A 12,457-nucleotide genomic window follows, 5' to 3' on the forward strand; every position below is an offset into this window, starting at 1 on the left:
AGCAACTGAAAATTACGGTCGATGATCACTGGCGACAGTCGCTGCGACTGGTCGTTGAACCAGCGACAGGCAAACGAACAATTTCTATCGCTGTCGCTGGTTTTGGTCGCTGGCAACATGCAAACGAATAGGTCCATTGTTGGTGACCGTAATGTGAAGGAGACCTTTGTAGGCATGGGGCTTAAGCTGTACTGAATGCGGAGTTCGCTTCGCTTTAGGAATGGAGTGTGCAACTTTACCAAGAAAATTGAAACACAGATGTGACGATCATGTTATATCTAATTTGCATCATCATGGTGCTGGGATTAACTCCAACTTGGAGTCTCCAAGGGTCAATTGTGGTGTGATATATGTGAGAAAAAGACAGATCCAAGTGTATGGTTTTATGGTTGTGACGATTGTGCGGTCACTCTTCATATCAAGTGTGTACTTGGAGATATGTATTACTTCAAGCCAGGGAACATATACTGCAAAGGTGATCTAGTTGCCAACAAGGGTATGTCTAGACCTTTTTGCATGGTTTGTTGAAAACGTTGCATGTTCCCTTTCTTTCTCAAGGGTACTGCTGCTTCAGGTTCAATTCTGTACGCTTGTTCGATGAATTGTGCAGACGATGGTGACTATGGACCACGCAAGTGGTTCAAGGGACTTAAAGGTTGAGTATGTCTAGGAAGGCCACAAGGCACATAATAAAATCAAGACTGGGAAATTAACTCATCAGTCTACTATTTCACAAATGGGAAGAAACGTGATGTGTTGTATCAACGTTTATTTATGCTTGCTTTATATTATTGTTTCTTGTGTTCAAGAATATTCTTGTATGACTTGATATAATTTGTATTCTCATCATCCTATTGGAACCTGTGTGTAAGGGGTTTACAAATAAGGTCTATTAGTCTATTTGATTTCATGCATATGGGCAGAGCCATCGAGAGAAGGTACCTTCATTAATCTTTTCATGTTATGAGAGTTTTGGGTTCATTGGGAAAATATATCAAAACAGAGAAATATAAATCGAAAGAATAACTTAACGGATCCTGAAGTTTCTATCTCATACGACTAATAAAGAACGAATATCTGGCTTTGTAAGCTCTATAGTTCAACCAGTAAGAACCCTAAATTTCTTCTAAATATGGAAGTCTCCAGGATCCAACAATTTCTATATATCCTTCAGGCACCTGGAGTTGCAGCGTCTAAAGCAATCTTTAACAGCACTATTGTTAAGTTAGAAGCTCCCTTTTTCGAACTATCAAGAGCCATGAAAAATGTTTGTGATTCCACCGTCCTTTTGGATTTCATTGAGCATCGATCATCTCAGTGTCTGAATGTTCTTTCTCCAGGGGTTTGGACTCAGTGTCTGACTGTTCTTTTTCCAGGGGTTTGGACTCGGTGTCTGAATGTTCTTTCTCCTGAGGTATGAACTCTGTAGTAGCAGATGGAGATGGAGTAGTAACGTCCGAACAAGAAGAATCAACAGCCAGATTTTCAACCACTGGATCTTCTTTCCCATTTGCTACTTCTTCTTGATGATCTGTTCCGGAATCATGTTCCATGTCCATAGAAGGGTTTGATTCAGAATCTACTGTATCAACCCTTGCGTCAATTTCCTTTCTTTCTTCTTCAGACACTGGTACGGATGCTGACATTGACGACAAAGATGATTCTTTTTCGGATTCAGGGTCTTCTGAATGTGAGATGATGCCGTTACACAGCGAGGACACATTAGTGTCATTTGCCCCCAACTCGGAACTTTCAACAGAGCCCTCTTGGCTAGATTCTGTGTTTAATGATTCAGTTTTCTTTTCATCTTGAACTTCTTCGGATCTAAGACTTGCTGGTCTGGGCTGAACCCTGCACCAATATCAGATATCATATTGTGTTAAACGTTATTTCTCTTAATACAGTTCTAGAAAATTCACAAACTCGGTAAAAGGCTCTCTACCTGCTGTAGAGGAGCATGTATGCTCGCTGAGAAAGGACATCTTCCAGTTCAACGCTTTCCACCTGTGAGTATTTTCAGACGGGATTAGAAGATTTCTGAATATTCTAGTTTTCTTACACAATTGCATCCTAGTTTAGGTCAATATTTGTAATAGTGAAACATAACAACAAGAGAGTATAAAAGATGATTGTTTACCTTAGAATCGTCTATTCTGTACCAGTTTCCACGAAAGTCCTTAATGTAGCATATGTAATGGCCGAAAAACGAGGCATTCAACATATCTAAATGCACAATCACTGCATAGAGTTTGTATACATCTGATCCTTTTCCTCCACTGCTCATGTAAGGGCCAAGATCAAACGTCTCTGGAAAACTAATTCTTTTGTTCAGTTTACCAAACCTCCCACCCTGCACATATTTTCAGATTTCTTAGATAATCGATGGCAGAAGAATAAGAAAAAGCGACGAGGCTAACTAAAAGCAAAAAGGAGGACAATAGAGCACAAACCTGGAATCTTTTCAAGGCAATTGTGAGAATATTTGGAGCACAACTAATTGAAAGGCGCTTGCATGCCTTCACATAGTCATTGCATCTGGAAAAGAGATAATCTAATTTGAGAAACACACTCCATTCACAGGATGAGCATATCAGCCATGTCTCTGATTCAGGAAAAATTAAGGTTTCAGAAGTAATATTAAATACCTATCACATTTGTATTGATTATCTCCCTGAAGCCACTCTTTAGCTGTGAACTGATCAAGACATTCCTCCAGTGATACAGCATCCCCGTGGATCTCAACGGTTAAGTCCATCATATTTTCATATTGGTCAGAAACATTACTGCAAGCAGTACACTTGACCTGCAAAATAACGAATGGCAGCAAATGAGGGGGAAAGTTCCAAAAAGATAGAGGACAATAATTTAGAGCAACAGAACCAAGTTTCAAATATGAAACATAGATATGAAAGTGAAACTAAAGCAACTGACGTAAGTTTCAAACATCTTCAATGAAATCAACAAGCTGGGACAAAAATAGTTCAAGGAGTTCAAGGGTGAGTGCCATCACACTTGACAAAGAATTGAAACTGAGATCATCATTACACGCAGACCTAGGATATGGAAATCAGTCTTCCACTCACTTCATTATAAACCTCTTAAGAGTAGGTTGATAGAAAGATTAGCCTGTGTCAAACTTATCACCTAATGACTCTACGTTTCAAAACCTAAAGCTAACATACATATCTCTATATATTCTGGACACACTTTCCATCATTCTTGTATCAATTAAGAATTTGCAAATACTGTACCTGTGACTTAAGGAGGCCACCAAATATATATTGAATAAGTGTTGTTTCTTGAGCGCGAGGAGGCACCACTTTTTCTCCACCAAATTCGTCGAGGCAAACAGATTGCATCATGTCAATTGCAAACCTAAATCACATAAGTTTTCAAAGCATTAACTGACAGATTGACAGAAACTCCACAATAGGCTTACACGAACGAGGAACAACTGCTGACCTCATCAACTCATGAGCATCCTCCTGTCTCCCATACCCAAGATTTCCACCAATATTAGGCAACCGCGAAATAATGTTCGTTGGTGAAAAAGGATACCGGCTATAGTTTGCTCTATCAAGATGAGTTTCAAATTCACAGAAGAAGCACCAATCATTTCGCCTACCTGTTAAACAAAAGACAGAAAAAATTACAGAAAATCCAATGGAAGAGACGTAAAGCATTAATATTCCTCTGATAAACAATTTACATTCTCTCTTGTGGCCTCTCTCCAGAAGGTATGCAACAAGAGGACGAGTCCACGAAAGGCATTGTAGAACCACATTGGCGAAACAACTGAAAGAGGATTGACATTAAAGGAAAAAGAAAATCATTTAAAAAGAATTGAACCCATTCAATGGGTGCATTAAAGCTACACTAGAATCCAGATGAGAAAAAAAACCTGTTTCCACAGTTAGTGAGCCCACAAGGAGCCATTATTGGTCTGTCCCAGTTAAAATAATTAACAAAACTTTCGTATGGGAAAAGAACCTACAGAAGAATGAATACAAAAAAGAATCAGACTCTGCACAACTACAAACTATCAAGAGAGTGCCAAAAACATCAGATGAGTTAAAGAAGACAATTACATCTGTAGGCTTGACGGTAGCCTTGCTTTTGCTCAGTTGAGAAACCAATGCAAGCTTACTCTTCTTAGAAGCAGACATATTCCCAAAGAGAGAAGCTTTGAAATCGTGATCATCATCTCTTCCCACCGATGATGAGTCAGTACTCCGAAACAGCTTACATTTTAATTTATGTCCTGAGCTCCAATCTGACTTTTGGCAATCCGCAGAGCTAGTGCCAAAGAAGAAAACAAATTCCAAATAAAAAAAAAGAAAGCACTAGAAACCCTAAAATTCCAAACTTTCAAAAGCAAGATTGTTCTGTAAAGACACATTGGAAGCTAAATATGGATGCAAGAGCTAAGAATCGAAACTTTCACAGGCAAAATTGTCTCTATTCTTTCTCCAGGTACGTCTAAATCAAATAGGAGCTAATAACAAAGAACAGATGGCAACTAAATTCATAAAAACCGAAGCTTTCACAAGCAAGATTGTTCCTTTATCAATCTCCATCTACATATAAATCCAAACCCTAAAAAAAAGGGAGCAACTTTGAATCTTAACAACATACCAGTATCGAACAGATTTGCAACGAGAGCACTTCTTGGTAGTTTCCTTCCCACATACAGAGCATTCAGGCGTATCGGGAACCATGAAATCTCTGCGGTGGTCGCTATCGAAACCACCGGAGCCACCACCGACCTCGAAGTACTTTGCAGCTGTTTTTTTGACAAAGTAGAGAAGACCGATTGAGAGAAAGAAGAGCGTCAATACAAGCTGCGTGAAGAATTTCAGATCCACAGGTAATACAACTTCATGCATCTAATTCCAAATCGTGTCTCCTCCTTCTCTCGAACATCGATCTTCGTCTTCTTCTTCTTCTTTGTTTCTCAGATTCGATTCGGAGATGCCAAGAGAATCTCCTCTGTTTTTTTTTCTTTTCTTTTGCTCTGTGTTTTTGTTTAGTGCCTTAAAGAATTGAGAATGGGCCTTTAGCTCAATTTTACCTTTGGAGTTTGGACACTTATTTCCTTTTTTTTTTTTTTTTTTTTTTAATTTTGTCTTTTTTCTTTTCTCTAATTTTGTCAATTTTCAGTTATTACAGGCCAACTAAGATTTTTTTTGTAGATTTATTTACATTATAAGAAAGTTAAATTTTAATGATAATTAGACATAACATGTCTTTTTCTAAATAAAAATAAATTATATATCTATATAAGAAAATGAGTTATGAATAATAAAAGCAAAAATAAATAGAAGAGCTATAATATATACAATTAAAATTTTCTTTTTGATAAAAGTATAACAAAAAATTTCGAGAAATGGAATGGAAATCTATATGATTTTACTTTTTTTCTCCATTCATCTGTATACCTAATGCAATAACTAGGATCTCACAAAAAAAAAAAAAAAAAAAAAAAAAAAAAAAAAAAAAAAANAAATCTCAAAGTCTTCGTTCAAAATATTCTAAAAGTAATGGAAACCATAGGTTTATATAAAAAGGGAAACATTGAGGATTAATAGTAAATCTATAAAGACAAAAAATATTTGACACTTTCTCCTAAAAGACATATGTGAAAACATATTAGAAATCTACATATGTATATGTTAACTTTTTTTTTTTTTGCTGTTTTTAGAGTCGACCTAAGACTGTATCTTCATTTTCTTTTTTCCCGAATATCTAATATGTTATTAATATGTAAAAGAATATTAAGAATGAAGATTTTGAGTTTTTTTTCCCTTTCTTTTTGAATTTTCACTAATTAATCAAAATACTCTATTTCACTCCAAAAGTCTAATTTTCTTCCCGTAAATGTGAAAATAGAGTATTTTGATTGTTTTTTGACAAAAAAATAAAAAGAGTATTTTGATCCTCTGAGTTAACTTGATGTGGTTGAGGAAATTCAAGAGATAGTGGATGATATAATAAGAGAACATGGACGCTAGTGATAATAAAAGTAAAAGTTCGAACTTACTCGGATCATACAGCATTGTTAGGGGGAAGAGAGTCATACACTACAATGTAGAACAATTAGACCGGAAGAGTCATGCTTACCACATTTTTAAATCTAACCAAAGAAAAGAGAGTCAAACATTGATTCATTTAAACATTAAACTCATATAAAGTTTCATTTGGTTTATAGGTTCACCTTGGAGCGGAACTTGAGAACACAAATTGTGTCTTCTTCCCAAATCAGCTCCAACATGATCGATTCGTTCGCCTTCACACAGTTAGCTTGGAGGAATCCTTTCCAGCCTCCTACCATTCTTAATCTTTTACTTTTGTCGTCCTCCAGATGCAGTTTCGTGGACCACTTCTTACCTTGTTTATCCAACAGAGTCATTTTAGTTTTTTTATCGATGTCATTCATCCTTGTGAAGGGTCTTGGAAGACGCTGCAAAACACAGATTCAACACAAAAGATTTATATTTGATAGACAGTATACAAAAGACAATGCTTCTTTGGAGTGATGAAACTAACCAGTACAGAAGCTGAGACGTTGTAAGGTGTAAGAGTTAATGTCACAAATCGGTTTTTCGATGGTGAAGATGAAGCTGTCCATCTCAATAATCTACGCTTCTTTTCATTTCTTCTTGAGCATTCCTGTGAGTTTTTCTCGTCATGGCTACTCTCTTCATCGCTTTCCTGATCTCTCGAAAGAGACTCTCCTTTGTTAGCTTCTGAGCTCTCTTCTTCTTCTTCTTCCCCCTCATTTGGGATCAAACGTAGAGTGAGAGTTCCTCTTTTTTTGATCAGTTTGAAAGTTACTATACTTCCAGCACTAAGGCCATTGGCACGACAGAAACTTTTCCATCCACGTTTGATGAAAAAAGTTCCGCACCAGTTCTTTCGTCTCAAATCTAGAGTCCATGATCTGCCCTTTTGGTTCATCAGAATCATCTCTCCACGTTTTGTATATATTCCATTTTCCCTCATAAACTTCTTTGGAAGATACTGAAAAAATCATAACAATATACAACGTGAACGTTATCTAATTCAGAGTCCAAGAGTTTTTATTTTGGTTCAAATAGAGAGAGTAAAATATACCATTGTGTCATAACGTAGCGACGAAGGCGCAATACTAGCCACAAAACAAGAGTTATCTAGTGAAGAGGACTCTGTGTCTCTTCTTGGACTCTTCTTCATTTTCCTCTGCCTTTGAATCTTCCCTGAAAAAGAAAGGAATGAAACTAAGCAAATATGTGCACATTTCTTGAATGTCAAGTGTCATGGTTAAAGATAGAGATCAGACAGAACACAACTCACTGATGTTGCTATCTTCATCGCTCTCCGGTTCTGTGGAAAGAGACACATCATTAGCTTCTTCTTTTTGCTCTTTAGGTAACAAACGTAGAACACGAGTTCCTCTTCTTTGGATCATTTTGAAAGTGACGGTATCTCCACTTTTAAGTCCATTGGCATGACAAAAATTGATCCAACCTCCTCTGATATAAATCGTTCCGCATGATGGCTTTTGTTTCATTTTTAAAGTCCATGATCTGCCCTTTTCATTCATCAGAACAATCTCTCCAGATCCAGTGACTACACCATTTTCCCTCACAAAAGCCTTTGGAAAAAGCTGAAGAAAAACATTACAATAAATTCATTCAGACCCTAGAATGAGAGTTTCCTTTTGGAGTTCCGATGAAGATCGAGAACAATACCAATAAGTCATAACGTAGACTCGAAGGCGCGACGTTAACCACAAAACAAGAGTCTTGTTCATTTTCCTCATTTGGACTTTTCTTCTCCTTCTTCTTCTCTGGAAAAAGAAGAGAATCTAAGTGTTAAATAGTCAAACTGGTTCTCTATACCAACAGATCCATATGAACACAGAGTCAGAGTTACAGAGAGAACAGAACACAACTCACCGAGGTTGCTCTCCTCTTCTAAACAAGAACCATGTTGAATTTCACAACAACTAGGTCCCAATAGTGTCACATGGAAAGCCAAGTCTCTCTCTTGTCTGAAAATGACAATGTCGCCGATTCGAAGATCATGTGCAAGAGCGAACTCTTTCCAACCATCAGTGAGTCTTTGGCCATCTAACTTCACATTCCAGATTATCTTGGACGCGTCTGATCTTAGCTTTGCCGTCTTCTTCTGCTCATCTCTTCCTTTTATATACTTCACGAAGAAGGCTACTGGAATTGTCTGAACCAACATGCAAATACAAAACCAGACTCATCTTTCTCAATTAGCTTCTCAGAGAGACAGACACAAGATAGAAAAAATGGTATAGAGAATTAGAGACGGAGAGAGAGAGAGAGTACCAAGTGGCTGTGAAATCCGGGAAGAAGAGGCTTGAAGAAATGTTTATTTGCCATCTCCCAAAGTCTACGGCACAGTTTCTTGGAGGAAAGAATTGTAAACAGTTCCTACTGTCTATTATTTTAGTGTTCCTGGAACTCTGACAGCATTCACTCAAGAAGACACTTCGATGACATATTTTTTTTAGGTAGATGTCTTTAATATGGACATTTATTGTGAACCTTTTTTATCATCTTTTATATCCCATATACAAAAGTTAGGTTCTTATTAGAACCGATTTTGGTTAAACAGTCCGGTTCGGTTCTGGAAGAATTTTCTAAATTTGATGTTGATTTTTTTTTGCTTTGTGTGTGTTTTTAAACTGTTGATATTTATTTTCATACAAGTTATGTAACATCATCAACGCTGATTGTGCTAGAATTCTATATAGGTAATCAAAACCAGACATTAATTGGGGTTGTGAGAAACCAGCACGTTGTTGGAAACCAGGAGCTTAAAACGACACGATGTGTTTTCAAAAATAGTCCCACATCGCTTGAATCCAAAATAATGACTGTGGCCAGTGGACTATAAATAAAGAAGTATATGCTTCGTTCAAATTACTTACCTGGACGGGGTCAACTCGTGATCATGAAGACGAGTGGCCTAGGCTAGTGACGACATTGCACATAACGTCGGGGTGCTTAGCCTAAGGTCTTCCCATGAGGAAGAGCCTGCGTCATTATTTGTGGCAGGGGGGGTTTGCGTTCGCGCAGCCCCTACCATTCATTATTATTCTCAAAATTTCTTATATTCTCAGCAACAAAAGTTATTAACCTATTTTAGAACTCAATTAACCAAATTTTTTTATTTGGTTGTACATACATGCCTTTAAATGTATTTTTATTACATTCGTAATTGATCATTTTTGTATTTAGCGTCTGAGAACAAAACTTAAGTACCGGAGTTGTATCTTCTACATAACTGAACTCCAAAGTAAAAGATTGTCCTAACTTGACGCCATTAGCCTCACAATATCCTTCCCAACCACAACCCAAGGAGACAGTTCCATCTCTTGACAACAGATATCCTGACCATTCCATTCCGTTGTCACTCAAAAGACTTACCTTCCCAAGTCTGTTTATACCATTAGCCTTCATGAATTGACTTGGAAGTTGCTGCAGAAGATTTGAACAAACACATTATCAATTATAACTCAAGAAAGAAACTAACTTAAATCTGAAACAAGAATAGTTTAATGAAGTTACCAGTTTACAGGCTTTGACATCTTCATGTGTGAGTGTTAATGTGATATAAAACAAGTAAGAGTTAAAAGCAAAGATAAACTTACCAGTCTACACTTTTTGATACCAGAAGATGTAATTGTTAATGTCACAAATTGTTTTTGGCTCGATGGAGAAGAATCTTCTTTCTCCCTGTCACTCGTAGGTTCTGCATCAGACAAACTAAGCACCGGAGTTGTGTCTTCCCATATCAACTTGAGCGTGAAGCTTGACTTTAAGTTGTTCTCTTTAACAAAATCTTTCCAACCCTTTCTCATTTTCATTGTTCCTTTGTTGTCTAGTATTAGTTTAGTCAGCCACTTTTTACCATCTTTACCCAATAGATACATCTCCCCAGGCTTGATGTCATTTTCCCTCAAGAATGGCTTTGGAAGACACTGTAAATATTTCGAAGGAATAAAACATGCGTCAAAACAAACAAGGGCAGAATCAAGACTTGTTTTTTCATAAACTTACCAGTTTTTCAAGTCTGATATAATCCGGTGGAAGTGTAAATGTTATGAATCGCTTATGACGCGACGAGTATGATGAATATGATGAAAATTTCCGTTCTGAAGCATCCTTCTTTTTTTCTGTCAATGACTCCGGTGAGCTGCACTCGTCTTCACTACCTTCCCCTGCTATGTTCTCTTCCTTACTGCTATGTTTTGTAGCAACAGATTCTCTCTTGCTAGCTTCTGAACAGTCTCTTTGCCTTCTATCACTAGTGGACTCTGTAGGCCTTCTATCACTAGTGGACTCTGTAGGGGAGAAACTGAGCACAGGTGTTTCCTCGTTTCTCACTAGTTGAAACATAAAGAAACCTCCTGCTTTTTGACCGTTTTCATCGCAGAAATTTCTCCAACCTCGGCTTATATATGACGATTCGTTGAACCTCAGATCTAATAGCCATGATCTTTCCCCTCCGTCTGTTAAAACAATCTCGCGGCATTTTCTTGTGAAGTGTAGTGGAAGATACTGCAAGCAACAGATTAATACACAAGACTCGGATTAATTTACTTACTTTGTATATCATAGTCAACTTTCAGAATTTCTTCATGACTCTTTTTTTTAGTTTCTTGGCTAACCAACATACCAATAATATATAGCAATTGTGAACAAACAGTTTCTTTAATTTCATGACTCTATATACATGGAAGTAGGAGTAATAGGCAACTAGAACAAATCAAACTAAGCAGAATCGAAACGAAATTCAGATTTTTACTTCAGCAAGGTTTCTCCCACACCAAAGTAAACAAAGATGAACCAAATCCAACTTGAAGCTAAAATACATACGGTTATTAACCTAAGACGTTTTATCAAACTGAACCAAAACAAAAACTGAAGTTAAAATTTTGATTTTGCTTCCAAACAAAACTAGACTACACACCTAAATGCCCAACACTAGAAACAGCCCTTTGTTTAGTGAGTAATTAAACCAATTAGTATGATATGAAGGTCAATGCAAGAGTAAAGTAAATTACCAGTGTATCTGAGCGTAGATTCGAAGCCGTGACAAGAGCCACAAAACATGAGTTGTCTGATGAAGATGAAGATGAAGAAACTACATCTGCTTCCGCTTCTTGAATGTTCTTCGCTTTCTTCTTCCTGGGAATCTCTGTATCAGAGAAACATCCTACATATTGAAAACCATGGATACATTTACAGTAACACAATAGAGTACAGAAGAAGTAAAAATTTACCTATGCTATCCTCATCATCATCAAGAACATCTCCATGGTTTGATGAAAAGTCTACTTGTGTTATTGGATGCAAACGCTTTTTCAACAAATCTTTACCTAATTTAGTAAACAGTTGTTCTCTTACTAACACATCTTTGAAACACTAATCTCCAAACACAGAATCAGAATTCAGAACAAGACTTAGTTTACCCTTATAGTCTTGAATCTCCGAGTAATTAGGTCCTAAATCCGAAACATGGAACACCATATCACCTACATATCTAACAACAACGACATCACCGATCTGAAGATCATGAGCCAACGCAAACTCTTTCCAGCTTCCACCAGTAAGACTCCGAGCAGACATCTTCACCTTCCAGGTTTTGTCAGAAATATCCGATTTTATCTCCGCGACGCTTCTTCTTCCTTCAATATACTTTGAGAAGAAGTCTTCAGGAATCGTCTGCAACAACACAAAGAAATTGACCAAAACAGAACAACGAAATCTCTGAACTAGCTTGGTCCAAAGAGAAGAGATAACATACGAGTTGTTTGTGAAAGCCAGAAGCAAGTGTGTGGAAGAACTGCGGGTAAATTCTTGATTTCGCCATTGTTGAATTGAAGAAGCAACTTCTTCAAGAGCAGAGAAAAAATAAAACCCTAGAGGCCTAGAAGTTTTCTTAACTCACGAACCTTTCCTTTTTCTAACGAGGTTTCGACAGTGGCACAAATTTGTAATTAAAGTGAAAAGGCATAGGCATGTTTGTCTTTACATAATTGTAATTGTTAAATGTTGTTGACTTTGCCAAATAAGTCACGATAAGTTGACTAACTTGTTCAACTTAACAAATTAACAAAGTTAACTTTTCGTTGAGATATGTTAATCTATTGAACAACGTCGTTGTGATTAGAAGTTAAGACTGAAAAACAAACGACGGCGTTTTAGATTAAAAATAAGAGAGAATCAAATGACAATTTAAATTATGTTAAATTTACATTAAAACCAGTTTATTTATGAGAGAGAATCCAATGGAAAATTAAATTAGGTTAATTTAATTATGTTAGTCAACTTAACGACGTGATATATTTGGCAAAATCAACAAAAGTTACCAATTAAAATAGAAAATCAACAAAAATTAACCATTATAAATGGAAATTCAATAAAAATTACCTGAC

At 36.7% G+C, this 12,457-nt stretch overlaps 3 protein-coding genes across 5 annotated transcripts; all 3 read right to left on the minus strand.

Moving 5' to 3' along the window:
• Positions 931-5,043, minus strand: LOC104702984 (ubiquitin carboxyl-terminal hydrolase 19-like). The gene is made up of 11 exons (XM_010418918.2): positions 4,636-5,043; positions 4,089-4,296; positions 3,902-3,990; positions 3,710-3,795; positions 3,463-3,625; positions 3,252-3,375; positions 2,646-2,803; positions 2,451-2,535; positions 2,138-2,350; positions 1,943-2,004; positions 931-1,851 (listed from the first exon to the last, which is right to left on the minus strand). Exons 1-11 carry the CDS (start codon positions 4,884-4,886, stop codon positions 1,296-1,298), a joined length of 1,995 nt encoding a protein of 664 aa, XP_010417220.1. The 5' UTR covers positions 4,887-5,043; the 3' UTR covers positions 931-1,295.
• On the minus strand, positions 6,012-8,514 carry LOC104702985 (B3 domain-containing protein REM14-like). Its single transcript, XM_010418919.2, has 7 exons — positions 8,340-8,514; positions 7,938-8,220; positions 7,731-7,828; positions 7,333-7,645; positions 7,114-7,235; positions 6,547-7,020; positions 6,012-6,460 (listed from the first exon to the last, which is right to left on the minus strand). Exons 1-7 carry the CDS (start codon positions 8,391-8,393, stop codon positions 6,203-6,205), a joined length of 1,602 nt encoding a protein of 533 aa, XP_010417221.1. The 5' UTR covers positions 8,394-8,514; the 3' UTR covers positions 6,012-6,202.
• On the minus strand, positions 8,960-12,372 carry LOC104702987 (B3 domain-containing protein REM13-like). 3 transcript variants are annotated; one of them, XM_010418921.2, is made up of 7 exons: positions 11,827-12,351; positions 11,492-11,744; positions 11,303-11,398; positions 11,084-11,217; positions 10,077-10,577; positions 9,668-9,997; positions 8,960-9,494 (listed from the first exon to the last, which is right to left on the minus strand). In XM_010418921.2, the coding sequence occupies exons 1-7, from the start codon at positions 11,890-11,892 to the stop codon at positions 9,159-9,161; spliced, it is 1,716 nt and encodes a 571-aa protein (XP_010417223.1). In that variant the 5' UTR covers positions 11,893-12,351; the 3' UTR covers positions 8,960-9,158. The 3 variants fall into 3 exon arrangements, with proteins under 3 accessions (XP_010417223.1, XP_019083485.1, XP_019083486.1); XM_019227941.1 differs by having other exon boundaries at positions 9,242-9,494; positions 9,585-9,997; positions 11,827-12,346; XM_019227940.1 differs by lacking the exon at positions 11,303-11,398 and having other exon boundaries at positions 11,084-11,235; positions 11,827-12,372.

This window comes from Camelina sativa, chromosome 7 (assembly GCF_000633955.1).
Source record: "Camelina sativa cultivar DH55 chromosome 7, Cs, whole genome shotgun sequence".
Classification (NCBI taxonomy): domain Eukaryota; kingdom Viridiplantae; phylum Streptophyta; class Magnoliopsida; order Brassicales; family Brassicaceae; genus Camelina; species Camelina sativa.

What these genes read in the sequence shown, in the direction of transcription:
- LOC104702984 (XM_010418918.2), bottom strand. Translation starts at nt 4,886, where the DNA reads ATGCATGAAGTTGTATTACCTGTGGATCTGAAATTCTTCACGCAGCTT. An exon ending in GTGGCCTCCTTAAGTCACAG is followed by an intron (nt 2,804 to 3,251) that starts GTACAGTATTTG and finishes GTTATTTTGCAG; the next exon opens with GTCAAGTGTACTGCTTGCAG. An exon ending in TTGCCTTGAAAAGATTCCAG is followed by an intron (nt 2,351 to 2,450) that starts GTTTGTGCTCTA and finishes AAATATGTGCAG; the next exon opens with GGTGGGAGGTTTGGTAAACT.
- LOC104702985 (XM_010418919.2), bottom strand. Translation starts at nt 8,393, where the DNA reads ATGGCAAATAAACATTTCTTCAAGCCTCTTCTTCCCGGATTTCACAGC. An exon ending in CCGGATTTCACAGCCACTTG is followed by an intron (nt 8,221 to 8,339) that starts GTACTCTCTCTC and finishes ATGTTGGTTCAG; the next exon opens with ACAATTCCAGTAGCCTTCTT. An exon ending in CGCTACGTTATGACACAATG is followed by an intron (nt 7,021 to 7,113) that starts GTATATTTTACT and finishes TGATTTTTTCAG; the next exon opens with TATCTTCCAAAGAAGTTTAT.
- LOC104702987 (XM_010418921.2), bottom strand. Translation starts at nt 11,892, where the DNA reads ATGGCGAAATCAAGAATTTACCCGCAGTTCTTCCACACACTTGCTTCT. An exon ending in TGATGATGAGGATAGCATAG is followed by an intron (nt 11,218 to 11,302) that starts GTAAATTTTTAC and finishes TCTCTGATACAG; the next exon opens with AGATTCCCAGGAAGAAGAAA. An exon ending in ATATCAGACTTGAAAAACTG is followed by an intron (nt 9,998 to 10,076) that starts GTAAGTTTATGA and finishes AAATATTTACAG; the next exon opens with TGTCTTCCAAAGCCATTCTT.